This window comes from Mobula hypostoma, chromosome 6 (genome assembly GCF_963921235.1).
Source record: "Mobula hypostoma chromosome 6, sMobHyp1.1, whole genome shotgun sequence".
Lineage (NCBI taxonomy): Eukaryota > Metazoa > Chordata > Chondrichthyes > Myliobatiformes > Myliobatidae > Mobula > Mobula hypostoma.
This window is the reverse complement of record NC_086102.1, coordinates 185,368,049-185,394,835: the sequence shown is the minus strand read 5'-3', so window position 1 is coordinate 185,394,835 and position 26,787 is coordinate 185,368,049. Positions and strand designations below refer to the sequence as shown.

Below are 26,787 nucleotides of genomic sequence, written 5' to 3'. Positions count from 1 at the left end.
TCAACGGCTGAACTAAGAAAAGTAAGAGAAGAGCTTAGAGATACGAAGATGTGCTATAATAAAGTTATGGAAAGACAGGACAAAATGGATAAGAAGCTTCAAAAGATGGAAAGAGCAATGGGGCATATGAATGATAGAGTGGAAAAAACAGAAAATGATTTGCTTGTCTGGAACTCGGAAAGAAATCGACTCTTGGAGAAAGTGGACATGTTGGAAAATTTCAGTAGACGTAATAATATTAAAATTGTTGGTCTTAAAGAAGGTACGGAGGGAGAAAAACCAATAGAATTTTTTCAAAAATGGATCCTGGATGTTTTGCAAATGGAAGAGGAGGTTCGACCAATTGAAATTGAGTGGGCACATAGAGCTCTAAGACCAAAACCAAAAGATGACCAATATCCACGATCGATTTTAATAAAATTCTTAAGATTTCAAGACAAGGAAAGGATTCTACAGGCAGCTGCTCGAGCTGCCAAGGATAGAAAAGGGCCATTGATAAATAAAGGGAACAAAGTTTTTTTTCTACCCTGATATACGTTATGAACTTTTGAAGAGAAGGAAGAAATTTAATCCAGTGAAAAAAAACCCTATAGGATCATGGTTATCAATTTATACTGCGTTATCCTGCAACCTTGAAGATTTTTTTGCCTGGTGGAGAAAAAAGATTTTTTGATGACTACCAGAAAGCAGAGCAGTTTGTGCGAGATTCTCTGAATATTCACCAGATACAAGAACAAATCCAGGGGAGCGAGACAGATTGAAGATGAAGATTGGGTTAAAGAATGGACTTGTTGGATTTTTGAAGCTGGATGAATGTATAAATATATCATTAATTATATGAGGGGGGTAAGAAAGGTTAAAACTGGAGGAATATTAGTTGGGAATAGTAACATTAATTTTGCCTATATATATATAAAATTTTTTTTTGTTGCGGGGGAGCTAGAAGAAGCACTGATCGATTGCTACGCTAATCAGGTGTGCAAGCGTGGCTTTTGCCACGACCCGTAAAATGGAGGGGGGTAGTGTTGTGTATCTTTTCATTCATAACATTAGTGGGGGGTATTTTGTTTTTTCTTTTTTTGTATTCTTTCTATCTTTTCTTTTTTGCCTGGAATGTTGGGAGGGAAACACATAGTAACATGGTGAAGTTTAAAGAGATTCCCCAAGGAACTATGAGAGTTGAGAAGATAAGTAGTGTTTTAGATTGGAGTAACTTTGTTAAGAATAATGACTAATTTATTGAATTTTTTGAGTTTTAATGTTAATGGGCTTAATGGACCAGTGAAAAGAAAAAGAATCTTAACACATATTAAAAAAATGAAGATAGATTTAGCTTTTTTACAGGAAACGCACCTAACAGAAACAGAACATCAGAAACTAAAGAGAGATTGGGTGGGAAGTGTTGTTGCGGCTTCATTTAATTCAAAAGCGAGGGGAGTAGCAATTTTGATCAATAAAACGTTACCAATTAGAATACAAAATGTAATAACTGATTTTGCGGGGAGATATGTGATTATACATTGTCAACTTTTTTCTGAATTATGGACTTTTATGAATATTTATGCACCAAACGAAAATGATGCAAAATTCATACAAGGAGCTTTTCTGAATTTGGCGGATGCACATGAAAAAATATTAATTGGAGGAGACTTTAATTTTTGCTTAGACCCAGTCTTAGATAGAGCAACCAAGGCTGTTATAAAATCGAAGGTAGTAAATTTAACTTTATCATTGATGAAGGATTTAAATTTGATTGATATATGGAGAAGAATCAATCCTAAAGAAAGAGACTATTCGTTCTACTCCCATAGACATAAAACTTACTCAAGGATAGATTTGTTTCTATTATCAATGCATATTCAACACAGAGTGAAAAATATGGAATATAAAGCAAGACTATTATCAGATCATTCCCCTTTATTAATGACAGTAATAATGGCTGATAAGGAAGAAGTGGCTTATAGATGGAGATTTAATTCAACATTATTAAAACATCAAGATTTCTGTGATTTTATGAAAAAGCAGATTCAATTTTTTTTGGATACAAGTTTTCATTCAGTGGATGATAAATTTATATTATGGGATGCGATGAAAGCATATCTTAGGGGCCAGATAATAAGTTATACGTCTAAAATTAAGAAAGAATATATGGCAGAACCAGGTCAATTGGAAAAAGAGATTACAAAAATAGAAAAAGAATCTCAAAGATATATGTCAGAAGAAAAACGAAGACAACTTGTTAATAAGAAGTTACAATATAATACGCTTCAGACATATAGAACGGAAAAAGCAATTATAAGAACTAAACAAAGGTATTATGAGTTAGGTGAGAGAGCACATAAAATTCTTGCCTGGCAGTTGAAAACAGAACAAGCTTCCAAAACAATAAATGCAATTAGAACAAGGGCAAATAAAATATCTTATAAACCTCTTGAAATAAATGAAACTTTTAAAAATTTCTATTCTGAATTATATCAATCAGAATCCCAAAATGATGTTGATGAGATAGAAAGGTTTTTATCACAAATTTCTCTTCCAAAATTGAATTTGGAAGAACAGAAAGGATTAGATATGCCTTTTACATTAAAAGAAGTTGAAGAAGCTTTAGGATCACTCCAAAGTAATAAATCTCCAGGAGAAGATGGTTTTCCACCTGAATTTTATAAAAAACTTAAAGATTTATTATTTCCTCTTTTTATGGAACTAATACGTCAAGCAGAAAAAATACATAAACTTCCAGAATCTTTTTCAACAGCGATTGTAATAGTATTGCCAAAAAAAGACAGAGACCCCATGAAACCAACATCATACAGGCCTATTTCTTTATTGAATACGGATTATAAAATAATAGCAAAAATTTTATCGAATAGATTATCTAAATATTTACCAAAATTAATACATATGGATCAAACAGGATTTATTAAAAATAGACAATTGGCAGATAATGTAACCCGGCTACTCAGTATAATTCATTTGGCACAAAAAAGGGATGAGAAGAGTATAGTAGTAGCTTTGGATGCAGAAATAGCACTTGATAGATTAGAATGGGATTTTTTATTTAAAGTATTAGAAAAATATGGGTTAGGAACATCTTTTATAAATTGGATTAAAACTTTAAATTCAAACCCTAAAGCTAAAGTAGTGACAAATTCTCAAATTTCAACACCATTCCAGTTAAAAAGGTCAACTAGACAAGGTTGTCCATTGTCACCTGCTTTATTTGTACTGGCGATAGAGCCATTAGCAGAACTAATCAGAATGGATCCAGATATTATGAGTTTTAGAGTTAATCAGGAGGAATATAAAATTAATCTTTTTGCCGATGATGTTTTGATCTATTTAACAAACCCACAACATTCGTTACATAAACTATCTTCTAGATTGGATGAATATGGGAAGGTATCAGGTTACAAAATAAATTGGGATAAAAGTGAAATTTTACCCCTTACTGAAGGAGACTATAGTCAATGTCGATTTGTAACCCAATTTAAATGGCCGGTAAATGGTATAAAGTATTTAGGTATAAGACTTGATAATGATGTAAAGAATTTATATAAATTTAATTATTTACCACTGTTGAAAAAAATTCAAGAAGATTTTGACAAATGGATGATACTACCAATAACATTAGTAGGTAGAGTTAATGTTGTAAAAATGAATATATTTCCTAGATTACAGTATTTGTTTCAAACATTACCAATACAATTGCCACAGAAATTTTTTCAAGAGTTAAATAAATGTGTGAGAAAATTTCTTTGGAAAGGTAAAATGTCAAGAATATCATTGGAAAAATTGACATGTAAATTTAGGTTAGGAGGGTTACAACTTCCAAACTTTAAAAACTATTATAAAGCAAATCAACTTAGATTTATTGCATCTTTGTTCGATGATCAAAAACCAGCATGGATTAAAATAGAACTAGATAAGATAGGAGAAAATAGACCTGAAGATTTTATATATAAATGGGAATCTAAATGGATACGGGAAAAGAAAGAATCTCCTATAATAACACATTTGATTGATTTATGGAATAAGATAAATGATGATAATGAAACACAGAAATCTCTATTAGCAAGGAGACCTTTGTTTCAAACAGACTTATTCCTTTTACAATGGACAATCAACTTTTATATAATTGGTACCAAAAAGGGATTAAATTTATAGGAGATTGTTTTGAACGAGGTATATTGATGTCATTTGAACAATTAAAGGATAAATATAAAATATCTAATAATACTTTCTTTTGTTACTTTCAATTAAGGGCTTACTTAAAAGGTAAGCTGGGTCAAACAATGTTTTTGCCAAAACCAAATGAAATTGAAATTTTAATTCAAAAAGGGAAAACTAAAAAATTTATTTCTTGTATGTATAATTTGATTCAAGAACAGACAATTAAACAAGAAACCCATAAGTCAAAGCAAAAGTGGGAAACAGATTTGAATATTAATATTGATGAAACAAATTGGTCAAGACTCTGTCTTGACAGTATGACAAATACAATAAATGTTCGACTTAGATTAGTACAATATAATTTTTTACACCAATTATATATTACACCACAAAAAATAAATAGATTAAATTCAAATCTATCTGATAAATGCTTTCGGTGTAATCAAGAAATTGGTACTTTTTTACATTCTACTTGGTCTTGTTTTAAAATTCAACCCTTTTGGATAAATTTAAGAGTCTTATTGGAACAAATTACTGGAACTCAACTTCCACATAACCCTGTATTATTTCTATTAGGTGATATTGAAGGGATAAAACCGAAACTTAAATTGAATAAATATCAGAAAGAATTTATAAAAATTGCATTGGCAGTAGCTAAGAAGACTATAGCAGTTACTTGGAAATCTGATTCGTATTTAAGTATGGATTGTTGGAATAATGAAATGGCTAGTTCTATTCCACTGGAAAAAAATTACTTATAATTTAAGAGATAAATATGTAACATTTTTGAAAATTTGGCGCCCTTATTTACAAAAGATAGGATGGCATATTTAAGTGCTCCGATAAAGACCTTGGTCCCTTGGGGAAAGTAACGAATAATTATACCAAATTTATTTTGAATCCCATGGAGCATATGGAAACCTTCCCACATCCAGGCGGTTCTTTTCTTTTTTCTCTCTTTTTTCTTTTTAGGTAGGACTATATATATGGGGGGGGGAGGGTTAAGGGGAGGGGGGAGGGTAGATTTTATCTTTTCATGTATTCTTTTTGAAAACTCAATAAAAATTATATTTTAAAAAAAGAGAACAGGTAGGATGCAGAAGGACTTACACAGATTAGGAGAATGGGCAAGAAAGTGGCAAATGAAATCCAATGTTGGAAAATGCATGGTCATGCACTTTGGTAGCAGAAATAAATGTGCAGACTATTTTCTAAACAGGGAGAAAATCCAAAAATGGGAGATGCAAAGGGACTTGCGAGTCCTTGTGTAGAACACCCTGAACGTTAAGCTGCAGGTTGAGACAATGATGAGGAAGGCAAATGCCATGTTAGCATTCATTTCAAGAGGTCTAGAATACAAGAGCAAGGATGTGATGCTGAGGCTTTATAAGGCACTGGTGAGGCCTCACCTTGAGTATTGTGAACAGTTTTGGGCCCTCCATCTTAGAAAAGATGTGCTGGCATTGGAGAGGGTCCAGAGGAGGTTCAGAAGGATGATTCCAGGAATAAAAGGGTTATCATACGATGAACATTTGATGGCTCTGTGTCTGTACTCACTGGAATTCAGAAGGATGAGGGGGGATCTAATTGAAACCTTCCGAATGTTGAAAGGCCTAGACAGAGTAGATGTGGAAAGGATGTTTCCCATAGTGGGAGAGTCTAGGACAAGAGGGCAGAACCTCAGGATAGAGGGGCGCCCTTTCAAAACAGAGTTGCGGAGAAATTTCTTTAGCCAAAGGGTGGTGAATTTGTGGAATTGGTTGCCACATGCAGCAGTGGAAGCCTGGTCGTTGGGTGTTCTTAAGGCAGAGATTGATAGGTTCTTGATTGGACATGGCATCAAAGGTTACGGGGAGAAGGCCAGGATCTGAGGTTGAGGAGGAGAAAAAAAAATATCAGCCATGATTGAATGGCTAAGCAGAGTCGATGGGCCAGATGGTCTAATTCTGCTCCTATGTTTTATGGTCTTTTATCTTGGTCTACCTTAATGCATTCTAACAATTAGATCTGTATTAACAGTATGCAAGACAGCTTTTCACTGTATCTTGGTACATGTGACAATTCCAGATCATCTAAAATTTGTGGACACTTATGGGGACTGAACAGGTTGTAGATTCATGGAGGCCCTTCAGTTTAACTCATTCAAGCTCATCAAATTATCTAGCTGAGCCAGTCCCATTTGTCTGAGTGTGACCCATCTCCCTCTAAACCTATCCTGTCCTTAAACCTGTCCAAATGCCTCTTAAACATTGTGAACATACCCATCTTTACCACTTCCTCTCTCAGCTCCCGCCAGTTGTCCCTCTTTAGGAAATTAAGAGTATCTTTAACTGGAAGAATGTGAATCTTTTAGATTCTCTGTTCCGGTGGACTAGTGATGCTCTATCATTCAGTGCATTCAAGACTGAGATAAATAGACTCTTTTTTTAATCCAGGGAGTCAGAGAATATCAGGATTGAATCAGTAACTGGAAATAAAATAAAAAATCAGCCATGATGTTGTTAAATGTCAGAGTGAGCTTGCTGAAGAGTGGTTTACTTGCTCTTCTATTTTTAATATTTTTATGCTCTGAAATATATTTGGGGTAGGTGCAGCTAATAATAACGCTTCACGCAATTTGCACCATTTGTAGATGGAAATACTTAACATTGTGAAGGCTCTTCAGTCTGCAGAACTGAGCAGTTTTATAAGAAATTTGCATAAATATTAAAAGCATCTAAAATTAATTAAGTTTAGTAGCAACATGTAGTTTGATATAAAGTTATTTCCTAGCTCTACCAGACAGAAAGACTTGCATAATTCCTGTGCTGTCTGTCATCAGATATCTGAATGGTCCATGAACATCACATCATTCCTTATTTTCACTATTTATTTTGTGTATTATTTGTTCATTGAGATACAACGTGGATTAGGCCCTTCCAAGCCTTCGAGCCATGCTGCCCTGAAATCACCAATTTAACCCTAGCCTAATTATGAGACAATTTTTATAATGACTAATTATCCTACCAACCAATACATCTTTGGACTTTGAAAGGAAACCAAAGCACCCGGAAGAAACCCACAAGGTCACAGGGAGAATGTACAGACTCCTTACAGGTGATGGCAGAAATTGAACCCAGATCACTTGTTCTGTAAAGTGTTGTGTTAACCGGTATGCTTCCCAAAGTTATAGCAATTTTATGTCTTTGCACTGTACTGCTGTTGTAGAACAAGAAATCATATAAGATTCAAGACATATTAAAGTGACAATAAGCCTGACTCTCATTTTAATAGCCTTAACTGCATGCCTTGACTTACATCCACCTAATCCCTGTCCACAATCAAAAACTGATCTATAGGTTTGTTGTTTTAGTACAGTAATAGTCACAATGTAAAAATGTTGTTGGCAAATTACTAGAAAGGACATAGGAATAGATTGGTCATATATAATCGCTCATCATACTACAGGATAAAATTCATATTTGCTTTTAAACAATAGCTTCACTAACAAATAAATAACAACAACTTTGTGTTAAGTAGTGAATTGTGGAATTTAGACTTGGATATGTTTTCAGTCATACACAACTGGTTTCCTAAAGAGTTTTAGAAAATATCTTAATTAGTTCCATAAAACAAGTATTTTACATTGTATAAAGCACAGTTATGCATTGAGAGTAAATTGTAGAAGTCAATGTTAATAGGTATTTATATTGTTTTTTGGCAGACAGGAAGATTAGACAATCCTGGTCTGAAAAGTACTGAGTTCCTTATTTGCAAACAAATGTATTTTATCTGGTCTATGAAGGAAGCTTTAATTTAAATTGAATATTCTTTAAAATGATGCTTCAATTTATTTAATATTCTTCTGCCAACTTTTCATTTTCTATTTTTCCACTCTTATTTTGCAGAAATCTATAGCACATTACAGAAAAGCAAAACAATTAAGGCTATCCCTGCTGTTCTACATTTTGGAGGTTATGACATAGAAAAGCATCACCAACAGAATCTGGTAGGTTGAAAACTTAAACTAGCGAAACATTTTCCCTATACATTGTGGATAGTTTCATCATCCAGAGTGGATAATTTCATCAAGATAATGCAAGTGATAATGCGTTTTGACGTTATGCTTTGAATATTTTCATTAATTTATAGGGATGTGGGTTTTATTGAATCGGCCTGCATATATCGCCAATATTTATTTACTCTTGAAGTGACAATAACCTTTCTTCTTGAACTGCTGTGGTCTCTGAAAATACTTAAGGAATTTCCAGAACATAGCCTTTCCAATGATAAAAGAAAAACAATATATTTCCAAGTCAGGATGTTGTGCAAGTTGAAAGAAAATTTCCAAGTGACAGTGTTCTTGTGCACCTGTTACCATGGTGCTTCAAGCTGAAAGAAGTCACAGATTTGACAAGCCCTGCTGACGAAGCTGGGGTGGGTAACTGCATTGCATGTTGTAGTGGAAGGACATGGTAGCAATAGAGAATGCAGAAAAGATTCACTGGGATGTTGCCTGGAATAGAGAGTTAGAGTTTCAAGGGAAGGTTGGATAGGCTGAACTTGTTCTATTTGGAATTTAGGAAGCAGTAACCTTATAGTGATTTATTAGATCAAGATAATTCTCAAAATCGTTTTTCTCCAGGGAAAGTAGGTCTAGAACTAGAAGGATTAGGTTTAAGATGAGAGGAGAGAAACAAAGAGATAAGGTTTTCATGCAATGTATGGTAATTATCTGGAGCAAGCTGCCAGAGTAGGTGGTAGAAATAAATTGAATTAAAGGGCATTTGGACAGGTAGCTAGAACGTGTAGAGGAAAACCAGATGAGCAATAAGCACAGTATGGATGTGGTTGGCTGAAACAGCTCATTTCTGTGTTGTGCTGACAGAGGACAGAAGTAATATTTTGGAAGCTGGTTGGTATGCCAATCAAACAGGCTATTTTGCCCTGAATGGTGTCAAGCTGTATTGGAATTGCGTTCATTTGACAATTCAACAGATGTGTTTGTTCTTACAGATGAACAAGGAGGTGAGTCACTCCTCTCAGTATAGCCATACCTTGTCTAATAGTTGTAAGTATTGTATTTAGGAAGCTTCCTGTCCCATGGTGTTATCTGTGGGGAAAAAAAGTGGTAATACTGTTGAATTAGAAGGCGGGTGGTTTGACTGTCTTATTGGTGATGATCATTGCTGAATTTCACATTATTAATGTTCTTCACATCAAAGTTGCAGGTGAACACAGCAGGCCAGGCAGCATCTCTAGGAAGCGGTACAGTCGACGTTTCGGGCCGAGACCCTTCATCAGGACTAACTGAAAAAAGAGCTAGTAAGAGATTTGAAAGTGGGAGGGGGAGGGGGAGATCCAAAATGATAGAAGACAGGAGGGGGAGGGATGGAGCCAAGAGCTGGACAGTTGATTGGCAAAAGGGATATGAGAGGATCATGGGACAGGAGGCCCAGGGGGAAAGAAAAGGGCGGGGGGAAAACCCAGAGGATGGGCAAGGGGTATAGTGAGTGGGACAGAGGGAGAAAAAGGAGAGAGAGAAAAAAAGAATGTATGTATATAAATAAATAACAGATGGGTTACGAGGGGGAGGTGGGGCATTAGCAAAAGTTTGAGAAGTCAATGTTCATGCCATCAGGTTGGAGGCTACCCAGACGGAATATAAGGTGTTGTTCCCTCAGCCTGAGTGTGGCTTCATCTTTACAGTAGAGGAGGCCGTGGATAGACATATCAGAATGGGAATGGGACGTGGAATTAAAATGTGTGCCACTGGGAGATCCTGCTTTCTCTGGCGGACAGAGCGTAGGTGTTCAGTCCTTCCAGGTGAGGCGACACTTCACCTGTGAGTTGGCTGGGGTGATATACTGCGTCCGGTGCTCCCGATGTGGCCTTCTATATATTGGTGAGACCCAACGCAGACTGGGAGACCGTTTCACTGAACACTGACACTCTGCCCGCTAGCTCTTCTTTCAGTTAGTCCTGACGAAGGGTCTCGGCCCGAAATGTCAACTGTACCTCTTCCTAGAGATGCTGCCTGGCCTGCTGCATTCACCAGCAACTTTGATGTGTGTTGCTTGAATTTCCAGTGTCTGCAGACTTCCTCGTGTTTGCGTTATTAGTGTTCTGGTGATTTGCAGTTGATCAAAACCTTTATTGAATCAAAGATATCAGCACTGTGTGATACTTGTCACTTCATCAAACCATGTCTGCAATACATGCAGTGCCGCTGCGTGTGAGCACCCTCTGCTTCATTTTTGGGGGGCTGTGAATGTAATTAAACATCCATCAAATAACCATACCAGTCCTTATGAAGCAAAAGCTGGTGAAGATGTTCATGCCCACAAAACATTGCATAACTGTACTGAACTGAACATTCCTGGACTTTGTGGTTTGATCTTTTATATTCAGTGTGTTTTTGCTCATTTTTTGCTGTTTGCACAATTTCTTCTTTACTTTGCATGTTGAGTGTTTGATGTTTTCTTTGAATGGGTTTCATGGTGTTTTTTTTTGTTTCGTGGCTATCTGATGGAAGATAACTGTCACAATTGTGTACTGCATTCATAGTTCGAAAATAAACGTACTTTGAATCTTTGACAAACTCCTATCATGGGCTTGACCTCCAGAAATCACAACCATCTTCAGTTGTATGCACATTGACTCCAACCAGTGAGTAACAAGCCCACAATTACCATAGATTTCAGTGTTGTTAGTACTTCGTTTATTGCCACACACAGTCATCCTCGTGTTTGTGTCAAACACAAATGCTGCTTTGACATCAAGGTCAAAATTTTTACTTTACCTTCCAGAAGTGATCTCTTCATATTTGGACTAAGGTTGTGGTGGGGTCTGAAAATCCAAACCTAACATCACTGAACACAATTATGGTACATTCACTTGATAGCCCTGTTGATGATCCATTGATTAATTTTTGACTGAAAATAATTTAATGGGGAAATAATTATATGAGTTGAATTTGCTCTACCTTTTCTGTGTAGTGCATAACCTAGACCAGTGGTCCCCAACCACCGGGCCGCAAAGCATGTGCTACCGGGCTGCGAGGAAACGATATGATTTGGCGATATGAAGCAATATGAGTCTGCTGCACCTTTCCTCATTCCCTGTCATGCACTGTTGAATTTGAACAACACCCCCCCATCCCTCCCCCGTCGCCCAGTCCGGAAGAATATTGTCGATATTAAACCGGTCCGTTGTGCGCAAAAGGTTGGGGACCCCTAACCTAGACAATTGTCCACGAAGTTTGGTAGTTGCAGTTGTTATAATTGCACTGAAACAGTAATGAACTAGCCTTCAGCTCTGCTGCAAGAATGTTATTTTGTCAAAGGCCTATCCTATGTCCAGCACTCCCAGCCATTGGTATCACATGCCATTAATTGATCAATTTTTCAAATAACATTGATAAAAGTTAAATAGTATTAAAATAACATTAATTGGTAACTATGTGTAAGATTGCTAAATTAGATTTAAGAATAATCTTAAGTTATTCAGTGAATTATATAATAACAGATGATATTTACTTCTGAGATTGCATTATAAGAAATATTATAATGGTTGTAACATGCAATATGTTTAAAAAAAATTTAAAACTCATTCACTGAGTTCTTTTAAGAACATTTGCTATCTGCTCTAATTTAGAGAATTGGACCTCTTTCAATAAGGCCTTTAATTTTCAAGGGCCTTTACAATGAGAATAAACATTAAAGTCTGAAATTCATATTAGTGATTTCAAGTGATTTTCATGAACAAAGGTGCCAACTATTCATCTTAAGGAAAAGCTCATTTCAATGTTTAGCGATGGATAATGATAAGTAAGAGATAATCTGCAGATGCTGGAAATCCAAGCAACACCCATGAAGTGCTGGAGGAACTCAGCAGGTCAGGTAGCATCTATGGAAAAGAGTACAGTCGATGTTTTGGCCCAAGACCATTTGGCAGGACTACAGTTGACGTTTCGGGATGAGACCCTCCTGCTGAAGGGTCTCGGCCTGAAACATCGACTGTACTCTTTTCCATAGATGCTGCCTGATAATGTTAAATAATCTTGCATTTATTTACAGACTGAAATAAAACGTTCATTTGTTCAAAACTAAAGCAAAAATATGGCATGATGTTTAATGTTTATTTAAATTAAATATATAAATTTTAAATTGTTTCTTTGCAGAAGCTGGTCAATATTTCTACAGTAGTGACAAATGTTCATATTCTACCTCCTCAGACAAAAAAGTTCCAAATTAAATATACCAAAAAGGTAAGTACTTTGTTAACCTTTTTGTTTTGTGCGAAGCAGACAGAAAAGAGATCAAGTAAGATTAATTTTCCTCCTTGGATTGAACTGATCTTTACTCAGTTTGAGATCAATGGTTGTTTTTGCCTGTATTAGCCTAATAACCACTTTAGTTGTGTCTGTATACTATTTATTTTCCTTTATATTTGTCTTAGCGTACTGAAATGAAAAATAATCGTCAATAAAACATCTAGCACCCTTGCTTTCTAATTACATCTCCAGCAAGCTCCTGTTGGATTTGAGATAGTAGTAATAACTGTTGTAATGCAAGGAGGGGGTGGCAGGGTGGAGATATGTAAGGCCCTCCTTCCCCTCTGCTAGCGTTCGGGTCACCTTTGAACAAGGTGTAGCACCTGCTTAGTTGCCCCCCGATCAGGGTCACGTGAAGCCCTGGGAGCAGGTGGTGCACCTGACGACCCTGTGATCTCTGTTTCAGAGGTCGATGTTAGGCAGTCTTTAAAGAGAGTGAACCCTCGCAAGGCGGAAGGTCCTGATGGAGTACCCGGTAAGGCTCTGAAAACCTGTGCCAATCAACAAGCAGGAGTATTCAAGGACATTTTCAACCTCTCGCTGCTATGGGCGGAAGTTCCCACTTACTTCAAAAAGGCAACAATTATACCAGTGCCTAAGAAGAATAACATGAGCTGCCTTAATGACTATTGCCCAGTAACACTCACATTGACAGTGATGAAATGCTTTGAGAAGTTGGTCATGACTAGACTGAACTCCTGCCTCAGCAAGGACCTGGACCCATTGCAATTTGCCTATCGCCACAATAGGTCAACCGCAGCCATAATCTCAATAGCTCTTCATACGGCTTTAGACCACCTGGACAACACAAACACCTATGTCAGGGTGCAGTTCATTGACTATAGCTCAGCAATTAATACCATCATTCCCACAATCCTGATTGAGAAGTTGCAGAACCTGGGCCTCTGTACCTCCCTCTGCAATTGGATCCTCAACTTCCTAACTGGAAGACCACAATCTGTGCAGATTGGTGATAACATATCCTCCTCTCTGATGATCAACACTGGCGCACCTCAGGGGTGTGTGCTCAGCCCACTGCTGTATCCTCTATATACCCATGACTGTGTGGCTTGGCATAGCTCAAATACCATCTATAAAGTTGATGACGATAGAACCATTGTTGGTATAATCTCAGGTGGTGATGAGAGGGCATACAGGAGTGAGATATACCAACTAGTGGAATGGTGCTGCAGCAACAACCTGGCACTCAACGTCAGTAAGACAAAAGATCAGATTGTTAACTTCAGGAAGGGTAAGGCGAAGGAACACATACCAATCCTCATAGAGGGATCAGAAGTGGAGAGAGTGAGCAGCTTCAAGATCTCTGAGGATCTAAACTGGTCCGTACATATCGACGTAAGACCAAAAGGCCATAAGATATAGGAACAGAAGTAGGCCATTCCGCCCATCGAGTCTGCTCTGCCATTCAATCATAGAAACATAGAAATATAGAAAACCTACAGCACCATACAGGTGCTTCAGCCCACAAAGCTGTGCCAAACATGTCCTTACCTGAGAAATTACCTAGGGTTACCCATAGCCCTCTATTTTTCTAAGCTCCATGTACCTATCTAGGAGTCTCTTAAAAGACCCTATCATATCCAACTCCACCACCGTCGCCGGCAGCCCATTCCATGCATTCACCACTCTCTGTGTTAAAAAACTTACCCCTGACATCTCTGTACCTACTTCCAAGCACCTTAAAAATGTGCCTTCTCATTTTAGCCATTTCAGCCCTGGGAAAATGACTCTGACTATCCATACGATCAATGCCTCTCATCATCTTACACACCTCTATCAGGTCACCTCTCATCCTCCGTCACTCCAAGAAGAAAAGACCGAGTTCACTCAACCTATTCTCATAAGGCATGCTCCCCAATCCAGGCAACATTCTTTTAAATCCCCTCTGCACCCTTTCTATGGTTTCCACATCCTTCCTGTAGTGAGGGACCAGAACACAGTACTCCAAGTGGAATCTGACCAGGGTCCTATATACCTGCAACATTACCTCTCGGCTCCTAAACTCAATCCCACGATTGATGAAAGCAAATGCACTGTATGCCTTCTTAATCACAGAGTCAGCCTGCGCAGCAGCTTTGAGTGTCCGATGGACTCAGACCCCAAGATCCCTCTGATCCTCCATACTGCCGAGAGTCTTACCATTAATACTATATTCTGCCATCATATTTGACCTTCCAAAATGAACCACTTCACACTTATCTGGGTTGAACTCCATCTGCCACTTCTCAGCCCAGTTTTGCATCCTATTGATGTCCCGCTGTAACCTCTGACAGCCCTCCACACTATCCACAACACCCCCAACCTTTGTGTCATCAGCAAATTCACTAACCCATCCCTCCACTTCTTCATCCAGGTCATTTATAAAAATCACCAAGAGTAGGGGTCCCAGAACAGATCCCTGAGGCACACCACTGGTCACCAACCTCCATGCAGAATATGACCTGTCTACAACTACTCTTTGCGTTCTGTGGGCAAGCCAATTCTGGATCCACAAAGCAATGTCCCCTTGGATTCCATGCACCTTACTTTCTCAATAAGCCTTGCATGGGGTACCTTATCAAGTGCCTTGCTGAAATCCATATACACTACATCTACTGATCTAGCTTCATCAATATGTTTAATCACATCCTCAAAAAATTCAATCAGGCTTATAATGCATGACCTGCCTTTCACAAAGCCATGCTGACTATTCCTAATCATATTATGTCTCTCCAAATGTTCATAAATTCTGCCTCTCAGGATTTTTCCATCAACTTAGCAATCACTGAAGTAAGACTCACTGGCCTGTAATTTCCTGGGTTACCTCTACTCCCTTTCTTGAATAAGGGAACAACATCCGTAACCCTCCAATCCTCCGGAACCTCTCCCACTTGGAGTACTGTGCTCAGTTCTGGTCACTTCACTAAAGGAAGGATGTGGAAGCCATAGAAAGTGTGCTGAGGAGAGGTTACCTGATAGAGGTGTATAAGATGATGAGAGGCATTGATTGTGTGGATAGTCAGAGGCATTTTCCCAGGGCTGAAATGGCTGCCACAGGAGGACACAAGTTTAAGGTGCTGGGGAGTAGGTACAGAGGAGATGTCAGGGATAAGTTTTTTATGCAAAGAGTGGTGAGTATGTGGAATGGGCTGCAAGGCGGCGGTGGTGGAGGCGGAAACGATAGGGTCTTTTAAGAGACTTTCGGATAGGTACATGGAGCTTAGAAAAATAGAGGGCTATGGATAACCCTAGTAATTTCTAAGGTAGGGACATTTTCGGCACGACTTTGTAGGCTGAAAGGCCTGTATTGTGCTGTAGATTTTCCATGTTTCTATATTTTATGTCCCCATTGATAATCAAAGAACATCGCCAGAGGCTCAGCAGTCTCCTCCCTTACTTCCCACAGTAGCCTGGGGTACATCTTGTCTGGTCCCGGTGACTTATCCAACTTGGTGCATTCCAAAAGCTACAGCACATCCTCTTTCTTAATATCTACATGCTCAAGCTTTTCAGTCCGCTGTAAGTCATCCCTACATCTTTTCTGTAGTGAGTACTGAAACAAAGTATTCATTAAGTACCTCTGCTATCTCCTCTGGTTCCATACACACTTTTCAACTGTCACAGTTGATTGCTCCTATTCTCTCACGTCTTATCCTCTTGCTTTTCACATACTTGTAGAATGCCTTGGGGGTTTTCCTTTATCCTGTGCACCAAGGCCTTCTCATGGCCCCTTCTGGCTCTCCTGATGTAATTTTTAAGCTCCTTCCGGCTAGCCTTATAATCTTCTAGATCTCTATCATTACCTAGATTTTTGAAGCTTTCGTAAGCTGATCATGGGCTGATCCAATTTTTACAGTCATCCCCACTCCCCTGCCTTCTCCTCATACCCTTTGATGCCCGGGCAAATCATGAACCTATCTATCTCTGCCTTAAATACACCCAATGACTTAGCCTCCCCAGCCGCTCGTGGCAACAAAATCCACAGATTTACCGCCCTCTGACTAAAGTAATTTCTCCGCATCTCAGTTCTAAAAGGACAACCTTCAATCCTGAAGTCATGCCCTCTTGTCCTAGAATCCCCTACCATGGGAAATAACTTTGCCATATCTAATCTGTTCAGGCCTTTTAACATTCTGAATGTTTCTTTGAGATCCCCCCTCAATCTCCTGAACTCCAGGGAATACAGCCCAAGAGCTGCCAGACATTCCTCATATGGTAACCCTTTCGTTCCTGGAATCATCCTCATGAATCTTCTTTGAATCCTCTCCAATGTCAGTATATCCTTTCTAAAATAAGGAGCCCAAAACTGCACACAATACCCCAAGTGTGGTCTCACGAGTACCTCATAAAGCCTCAACATCACATCCCTGCTCTTTTATTCTCTACCCCTAGAAATGAATGCCAACATTGCATTTGCCTTCTTCACAACCGACTCAACCTGGAGGTTAACCTTTAGGGTATCTTGCATAAGGACTCCCAAATCCCTTTGCATCTCTGCATTTTCAGTTCTCTCTCCATCTAAATAACAGTCTGCCCGTTTAATTCTTCCACCAAAGCGCACGCCTACACACTTTCTAATACTGTATTTGTATTTCATTTGCCACTTCTTTGCCCATTCCCCTAAACTATCTAAGTCTCTTTGCAGGCTCTCTGTTTCCTCAACACTACCCGCTCCTCCACTTATTTTTGTATCAGCATCAAATTTAGCCACAAATCCATTGGTACCATAGTCCAAATCATTGACATACATTGTAAACAGCAGCGGTCCCAACACTGACCCCTGTGGAACTCCACTGGTAGCCGGCAGCGAGCCAGAATAGGATCCCTTTATTGCCACTCTCTGTTTTCTGCCGACCAGCCAATGCTCCACCCACGCTTGTAATTTCCCTGTAATTCCATGGTCTCTTATCTTGCTAAGCAGCCTCATGTGCAGCACCTTGTCAAAGGCCTTCTGAAAATACAAGTACACCATGTCCAGTGCATCTCCTTCATCTACCCTGCTTATAATTTCCTCAAAAAATTGCATTAGGTTTGTCAGGCAGGACTTTCCTTTCAGGAAACTATGCTGGCTTCGTCCTATCTTATCATGTGCCTCCAGGTACTCCGTAATCTCATCCCTAACAATCGATTCCAACAACTTCCCAACCACTGATGTCAGGCTAACAGGTCTATAGTTTCCCTTCTGCTGCCTCCCACCCTTCTTAAATAGTGGAATAACATTTGCAATTTTCCAGTCATCCGGTACAATGCCGGAATCTATCGATTCTTGAAAGATCACCATTAATGCCTCCGCAATCTCTCCAGCTACTTCCTTCAGAACCCAAGGGTGCATTCCATCAGGTCCAGGAGTTTTATCCACCCTCAAACCATTCAGCTTCCTGAGTATCTTCCCAGTCGTAATTTTCACTGCACAAACTTCACTTCCCTGACACTCTTGAATGTCCGGTATACTACAGACATCTTACACTGTAAAGACTGATGCAAAATACGCATTCAGTTCCTCTGCCATTTCTGCATCTTTCATTACAATATCTCCAGTGTCATTTTGTGTTGATCCTATATCTACCCTCGACTCTCTTTTACCCTTTATATACTTTTAAAAAATGGATATCGTTATAAAGAAGGTAAGACAGTGGCTATACTTCATTAGGAGTTTGAAGAGATTTGAAGTGTCAACAAATACACCCAAAAACTTATATAGCTATACCGTGGAGAGCATTCTGACAGCCTGCATCACTGTCTGGTATGTGGGGTGGGGGGGTCGCTATTGCACAGGACCGAAAGAAGCTGCAAAGGGTTGTAAATCCAATCAGCTGCATTTTGGGTACTAGCCTACAAAGTACCCAGGACATCTTCAGGGAGCAGTGTCTCCGAAAGGCAGCATCCATTATTATGGACCTCCAGCACCCAGGGCATGCCCTTTTCTCACTGTTACCATCAGGTAAAAGGTACAGAAGCCTGAAGGCACACACTCAGCGATTCAGGAAACGCTTCTTCCCCTCTGCCATCCGATTCCTATATGGACATTGAACTCTGGGACACTAGCTCACTTTTTAAATATAAAGTGGTTCTATTTTTTGCACATTTTTTAATCTATTCAATATATGTATACTGTAATTGATTTACTTATTTATAATAATTATTATTTTATTTATTTATTTTTTCTTCTACATTATGTATTGTATTGAACTGCTGCTGCTCAGTTAACAAATTTCATGTCATGTGCCAGTGATAATAAACCTGTTTCGGATTCTGGTGGATGGTAGTATGAGCAGCTGGTGCCTGTCACAAGTACTGGTTATGTGACCACTGATGCCAGGCAGATGATCTCCGAAGCGTATTGAGAGTGGTTGGTGTCACCTGATTTGTAAGTACATTGCCCAGAGGAAAGCAATGGCAGACCACTTATAAGGAAAAAATTGCGAAGAACAATCATAGTCACGGAAAGACCATGATCGTCCACGTCATATGACATGGCACATGATGATGATGAATACAAGGAGAAGTGGAAATGCGAAGTTTTGGTGAAAGCTAGGTGGCTGTTTACTGTGCTCCCTTAAAATTCAACAGGCTTTTTTGGAGAACTTGTTATGCAATTTAAAAATATGTTGGCATATTAATAGGAATAATATCCAGCACCACCAAATTCCTTTGAGTGCCACATTAACAGGAGTTTTACTGTACATTATATTTTAAATATGTATTATATTTTTGAGGAAGTAATTAATTTTGTAATTTATCATGCAGAATCACTTGGTGCCTGGAATATCATTAATAGTTACAGTTGATTTCTGCCCTAATGAATGGCGATATTATTATGACTGCATTCGCATTCATTGTAAGGTAAGTCTTTAAGTTGTTTCCCAGTAATGGCTGTTGTGCAAGGTGCCTTTTGGAGTGACTGCTCCTTGGATAGAATGCTGCCTGGCCTGCTGCGTTCACCAGCAATTTTTATGTGTGCATGCTTGTAGATACTTTCTTTTTGGCTTGCCCTTCCTGCATATAATAATTGAATTGTGTTTGTGAAACACAAAATTATTCAATACAGCAATGCCTATACATCATAACAGGGAGCAGAGTGGTGCAGCTCTAATGTTCTAAGTTTAGTCAAAGATTGTTGATGAAACATGTCAACTCTTCCTTTAGAAGTGACTTGGATCCTCTCCAATGTGCCTTCAGTCCTGTCACAACAGGTCAACAGTAGTTACCATTTCATTTGCTCTTCTCTCAACCCTGAAACATCTTGACAGCTAAGACACATACATCAGGATGCTCTGCATTGACTGCTGTTTGGCATTCAATACTATTATCCTCTCGAAACTAATCAATAAGCTCAAGGCATAGGCATCGATACATCCTTCTGCAACTGGATCCTCGATTTCCTCACTTGCAGACTTCAGTCAGTTCGGATTAGCAACAACACCTCCTCCACAATCTCCATCAGCACAGGTGTACTACAAGGCTGTGTGCTTAGCCCCATGTTCTACTCGCTTTAAATTTATGACCGTGTGGCTAAGCCCAGCTCCAATGCCATATTTAAATCTGCTGACAACACCACTATCATTGGCCAAATCAAAAGTGGTGACAAATCAGGGAGATTGAAAATCTGCCAGAGTGGTGCCACAACAACAACCTCTTTGTCAATGTCAGCAAGACTGTGAAGCTGATTATTGACTTCAGGAGGAGGAAACTGGAGGTCTGTAAGCCAGTTCTCTTCAGGAAATCAGAAGTGTAGAGTCTTTGTTGTCAGGATCAGTCTTGGGTCCAGCACATAAGTGCAATTGTGAAGAAAGCACTTCTACTTTCTTCAAAGTTTGCATAGATTCAGCATGTCATCTGAAACTTTGACAAACTTCTATAGATGTGTAGTGAAGAATGTACTGACTGCCTGCATCACAAACTGGTATGGAAGCACCAATGACCTTGAGCAAAGATGCCTACAAAATGTTGTGGATACAACCCAAAGTAACACTCACAAAATGCTGGAGGAACTCAACAGGCCAAGCAGCAACTACGGAAGAAACAAAACAGTCAACGTTTCAGGCCGCAACCCTTCTTCAGCACTGGTGTTTATGTATTCCTTATTTTCTCATGTTTGTGGGTACAACTCAGTCCATCGTGGGTAAAGCCTTCCCCATCATTGAGCACATCTGCAAGGAGCACTATCGTAGGAAAGCAGCCAGCATCATCAAGGCCATGGTCTCTTCTCTCTTCTTCCATCAGGAGGAAGATACAGAAGCCTCAGGACCCACATCACCAGGTCCAGGAACAGTTACTACCCCTCACCCATCAGATTCTTCAACCAGAGGGGATAACTTTACTCAACTTCACTCACCCCATCACTGAACTGTTCCCTCAGCCTATGGACTCACTTTCAAGGACTCTTCATCTCATGTTATTGAAATTGATTGCTTATTTATTTATTTTCCTTTCTTCTTGTTTGCCTGTCCTGTTGGGTGTGGTCTTTCATTGATTCTATTGTGTTTCTTGTATTGACTGTGAATGCCTGCAAGAAAATGAATCTCAGGGTTGGAGACGGTGATATATATGAACTTTGATAATAAATTTGCATTGAACTTTGAACTTTAATTGTGATCTCTGGTGCCATCTGTGTATCGTGCACATTTTCCCTGTGACATTGAGTTTCGTCCAGGTGTTCCATTTTCTACCCACATTTCAAAATGTTTGGGTTTATAGGTTAATTAGCTGGTGTAAATTGTCCTGAGATGAGAGATAGAATCTGTAGGAGTTGATGGGAAACTGGTGAGAATAAAATTCCATGCAGAATTCATGGCTGAAGGGTCTGTTCCTCTGCTGTACAGCTCTCTGACTTAGTCTATTAGAATATCATTGTTCAGGCAAAATAAATGAAGACGTTTCTTATCATAACTATGGATGTTTGGTTGAATTAGTGAGTTGTAAAAGTAAGTACAATACAACGTCTGGTATTTTATAAAGCAAAAGGAGAACTTTGAAGAATTAACACTCATTTCATGGAATGGATGGTGCACTAACAGGAGTTGTGGAGAATGTGCTGAAGAAGATGGTGCCTGCAAACAGCATAACCAATGGCGATGTCTTTCAGACTGTTCATGAAATTACTTCTTTTACTTCTATTTCTTTCAAATATGATTCTACGACTAAGCTGGAGGAGGGGGCCTACATTTGACCAGATCTCTCCCTCTCACTCACTAGTGCTGGAATCTTGGGTCTTGGGAAAGGTTTAATTGATGCAGGTTATGGATTGGACACTAGTTCATGTTGTTATGTGTTTCAGGTTTCTGGTTACTTTCCGCTTTTTTTGGTTGCTATTTTGTGCAATTTTGATTGCAATGTAGTGGCTCTGCGGCCACAGTCAGCAAATGACATAGTGCTAAATTGAACTAAACTGAGCACTCCTCGACTGTTTCAGTGACTCTGTGGTTGGATGTTTTATATTCTATGTTTTTCGCTGTTTGTGTGATTTGTTCTTTATTTGCGTTTTGGGTGTTTGATGTTTTCTTTGAATGGGTTCCATGGTGTTACAAAGACAAGAAAATCTGCAGGTGCTAGGAATCCAAGCAGCAGACACAAAATACTGGAAGAACTCTGCAGCTAGGTAGCATCTATGGAAAAGAATAGACAGTTGACATTTTGGGCCAAGACCCTTCATCGGGACTGGGAAAAAAGACGAAAACTTCCATGGTAAACACGAGGATTTCTCCAGATGCTGGAAATTCAAGCAACACACATCAAAGTTGCTGGTGAACGCAGCAGGCCAGGCAGCATCTCTAGGGAGAGGTACAGTCGGCGTTTTGGGCCGAGACCCTTCATCCTGACGAAGGATCTCGGCCCGAAATGCCAACTGTACCTCTTCCTAGAGAAAACTTCCATGGTATTATTTTGTTTCATGGCTGTCTGTGGAAAGCCAAATCTCAGGGTTGTATACTGCATACCTATATACTTTGAATCTTTGAATTCGCTATCAGAATTTGGTAAAGACTGAAACATTATACAAGGACAATGGAAAATTATTGTAGGGATCAGTGGGTACAGACTTACCTGGAGAAGATTGTTGGAAGTATTATTGTGATCATCTTTTGACTGGCAATTGGTCATGCTCACCCTTTGCAGTTAACTTCTTTGTTTACCATTCGAATATAGCCAGTATGCCATGTATTACAGGTCAATTAACTGTCAATTCTGCATTAGCAGATAATGATTTTGGAATGTACAGATGTAAAAATAATACTATAATCAGGGAGTTGGTCATTTATCTTGTTTCCTGATTTCTGGAGCTTGTGAGCACTTTCAGGAAGTAATTCTGTACCTTCTGAGCTTGGCACCATTTATCAGCTGATAGCAAACAAACATAGAACACAAAACAGGACAGAGTAGGAACAGGCCTTTCGGCCCACACTGTCCGTGTCAAACACAGTTTAATCTGCTCATCTGTCTGTCTATCTCTCCACTCTGTACCTGTTCTTGTGCTTGGCTAAGTGCTCCTCAAAGCTTAAGAAGAGTCTTAGTGCTCCGTTAGTGAGTCGAGGAACTTATTAAATTTAGCTGTGAATATCAGCAGTGAAACAGTGTGTGGATTTATAAATATTCTTGTTCTGTGCCATTGTCACTATGCAAACTCTTTTGGATAGGTAATAGAGGACCTTGAGTCTGTTTGCAGCAAGAAAAGAGTACTAAAGTGAAACAAATAACTGTATATAGTTATCCCTAAACAATAGTCCTGATAATCTTATTCCTGATTGGTTGAATTTACTTCATTCTCTGTGACAAACTGTAACAGAAGAAATTCTCAGATCAAATGCATAGATTCATGGTATGTTACTAGATTAGATGTTGCAGTCAGCTACAAAGCAATGGGCCAAGACGCTGATAATGAGGAAGTGTGCAGACATATCCAGTATATTTTGTAGTCAAACACTCGGATGTTCAGATGTTAGTTAGTGTCAGATTCAGTTCGAATAGGAAAGAAATAACATAACTGGTAGCTTGTATATTAAGTATTTTACCAGGATTTAGAAATGAAAGATCAGTTGTATATATGGTGAAAATTAAAATATCAGATGTGTGTAATTTAAAGCATATAAAATATTTTTTGAAATAAATTAGAATTTGTAATTCTTAGCTGATTGAGTTACAAACCACACATAAATTTACCAGTTTTGTGCCAGGAATTTGCTAAGCAGTAACTAGTAATTCATATCCTATTAGAAACTCAAGATCTTATGCAAAAACCGTAACCTGTGGGGAGCAGTTAGAAGTAAACTCAGCTTATTCTTTTCTTAAATTTTGATTAATAGAACCGATTTCTTGTTATTGTCTGAGAGCAGGTCATGAGATTGTTAACTAGATAACTGTCAGTTTTGAGGATTTTCTGGCTAAACTATGCTTATGCGTAAACCCCAAATTTGCTTTTAATTTTATACTGTTATTCTTCAAAAACTGATAATTTCTCTAAGGTCTGTTTGATTGCCACTATTTTCTGGGTACATTTTTTTCCTCATTTTAATTTTTAACATTCATATTTTTGCAGGAAGATGAAACACTACTCATTCCTATACATGCATATCCTGTTGCAAACATAGTGGATTTTCCTGCTCACATAAATATAACTGATGTCCCTCTTGGGCAAAGGTAAGATTATATAATTACTTTTTTCTATTTTTGAAGGTCTTTACTATTTCTTTACTAATTATTGAATTTTATGTTCTTTGTGTTGTACCTATAGATATATTGGAATAATAATGTCTACCTTTCTTACTTTTTTAGCATTACATCTAGATGCGGATGTTATATATCATAACGTGTTAAGTGATTGACATGCAGTATAAGACCATAAGATACAAGAGCAGAATTAGTCCACTTAGCCCATTGAATCTGCTCCACCATTTCATCATGGCTGATCCCGTATCCCATTCAACCCCATGCACAATACTCCAAATGGGACCTCACCAGCGCTTTATATAGACTCTGTCCTGAATACATTCTATGCATTCCCCATTACAACTACTTTACCAAATAGATTTCTCAAAGCTATGTGAAGATTAAAGTCATCAACAGCAACTTTATGGCAGTACATTCTGCTGCTTTCTACCTGTCTTTTAGAACTGCCATGGTAGTTTTGTATAGGAATACCAAGGAGAGGCAAAATCTCATCTAAAAGCCAAGAATCTTTGTTGGCATTTTTATATTTAACTTGTTTGTGTTTATAAATTTGGCTAGGAATACTGAATTTATGTTCATTTTTAGTTTATCATTATGGCTAAGTTCATGCTGTGGTAGTCAGCAGATGAGATAGCTGAATAGTAAAAGGTGTGAACTTGTATGACTAGATATCCTCTCTGTCCATTGCTCTGTGGCAGGAAAAATGGGAATATATTTAATATTCAAGATAGTGCATCTGTTACCTTATGCAACAGTGAAGGGCTAACCAATGCTTTTTGTTTTGGAAGAAACCCCACATATAGAAGTCAGGTCGCTAATGGCAAGATGGTCCTTATCCTACTTAGAGTTTAACGTTGTAGCTGGAACCCAAAATAAATTTCAGTGAAGCTGCTTGAAGTGAAGTGAGATGTTTCAAACTTTGTTCCTTGGCAAAACTCATTTTGGAGAATTAACCCTGAGATCACACATGGACGTGCAAGAATATTGCCAAGACCTGAGGATTGAGTAAAAGGGGGAGGTTGGGCAGGCTAGGTCTTTTTTTCTTTAGGATCAGATTTTTAATCCAGGACATGGCCCCTCCTCATTACTAGCATTAGGGAGAAGATACAGGAGCCTGATGATGCATACTCAGCATTTTAGGAACAACTTCTTCCTCTCCACAATCAGATGTCTGAATGGTTCATGAACCCATGAAACTACCACAATATTTTGCTCTCTTTGCACTATTTATTTTGTTAATGTATTGTTATTGAAAATTGTAGTTCTCTGTGTATTGCAAGGCATTTGATAAGATGCCCCGTGCAAGGCTTATTGAGAAAGTAAGGAGGCATGGGATCCAAGGAGACATTTCTTTGTGGATCCAGAATTGTTTTGCCCACAGAAGGCAAAGAGTGGTTGTAGACGGGTCATATTCTGCATGGATGTCAGTGACCAGTGGTGTGCCTCAGGGATCTGTTCCGGGACCACTTCATCTCTTTGTGATTTTTATAATTGACCTGGATGAGGAAGTGGAGAGATGGGTTGGTAAATTTGCTGATGACACAAATGTTGGGGGTGTTGTGGATAGTGTGGAGGGCTGGCAGAGATTACAGCGGGACATCAATAGGATGCAAAACTGGGCTCAGAAGTGGCAGATGGAGTTCAAACCAGATAAGTGTGAGGTGGTTCATTTTGGTAGGTCAAATATGATGGCAGAATAGAGTATCAATGGTAAAACTCTTGGCATTGTGGAGGATCAGAGGGATCTTGGGGTCCGAGTCCATAAGACACTCAAAGCTGCAGCACAGGTTGACTCTGTGATTAAGAAGCCATATGGTGCATTGGCCTTCATCAACTGTGGGATTAAGTTTAGGAGCCGAGAGGTAATGTTGCAGCTATATAGGATCCTGGTCAGACCCCACTTGGAGTACTGTGCTCAGTTCTGATCACCTCAGGAAGGATGTGGAAACTATAGAAAGAATGCAGAGGAGATGTACAAGGATGTTGCCTGGATTGGGGAGCATGCCTTATGAGAATAGGTTGAGTGAACTTGGCTTTTTCTCCTTGAAGCGACAGAGGATGAGAGCTGACCAGACAGAGGTGTATAAAATGATGAGAGGCATTGATCATGTGGATAGTCAGAGGCTTTTTCCCAGGGCTGAAAAGGCTAACATGAGAGGGCACAGTTTTAAGGTGCTTGGAAGTAGGTACAGAGGAGATGTCAGGGGTAAGTTTTTTACGCAGAGAGCGGTGAGTGCGTAGAATGGGCTGCTGGCAACGGTGGTGGAGGTGGATACAATAGGATCTTTTAAGAGACTCCTGGATAGGTATATGGAGCTTAGAAAAATAGAGGGCTATGGGTAACCCTAGGCAATTTCTAAAGTAAGTATATGTTCAGCACAGCATTGTGGGCTGAAGGGCCTGTATTATGTTGTAGATTTTCTATGTTTCTATGTTTTACTCCCGATGCTGCCTCTCCATTGGTGAGACCTGACATACATAGATTGGGGGACCTCTTTGTTCAGTTCCTTTGCTCTATCTACAAAAAGCAGAATTTCCCAGTGGCCAGCCATTTTAATTTCAGTCCCCAATTCCATTCCAAAATGTCAGTCGATGGCCTCTACAGCCACAGTGAGGACGCTCTCAGGTTGGAGGAACTGCAA

The 26,787-nt window shown here is 38.9% G+C and overlaps 1 protein-coding gene across 1 annotated transcript in view; it reads left to right on the top strand.

Annotated features, from left to right (window-relative positions):
- The window catches only part of cfap221 (cilia and flagella associated protein 221), a 200,030-nt gene that overhangs the window by 62,213 nt on the left and 111,030 nt on the right, over positions 1 to 26,787 (top strand). The window contains exons 3-6 of the mRNA XM_063052456.1: positions 8,058 to 8,158; positions 12,332 to 12,418; positions 19,232 to 19,327; positions 24,015 to 24,115. Coding sequence (XP_062908526.1) covers positions 8,058 to 8,158; positions 12,332 to 12,418; positions 19,232 to 19,327; positions 24,015 to 24,115 — 385 coding nt within the window. The remainder of the gene's footprint in view (positions 1 to 8,057; positions 8,159 to 12,331; positions 12,419 to 19,231; positions 19,328 to 24,014; positions 24,116 to 26,787) is intronic.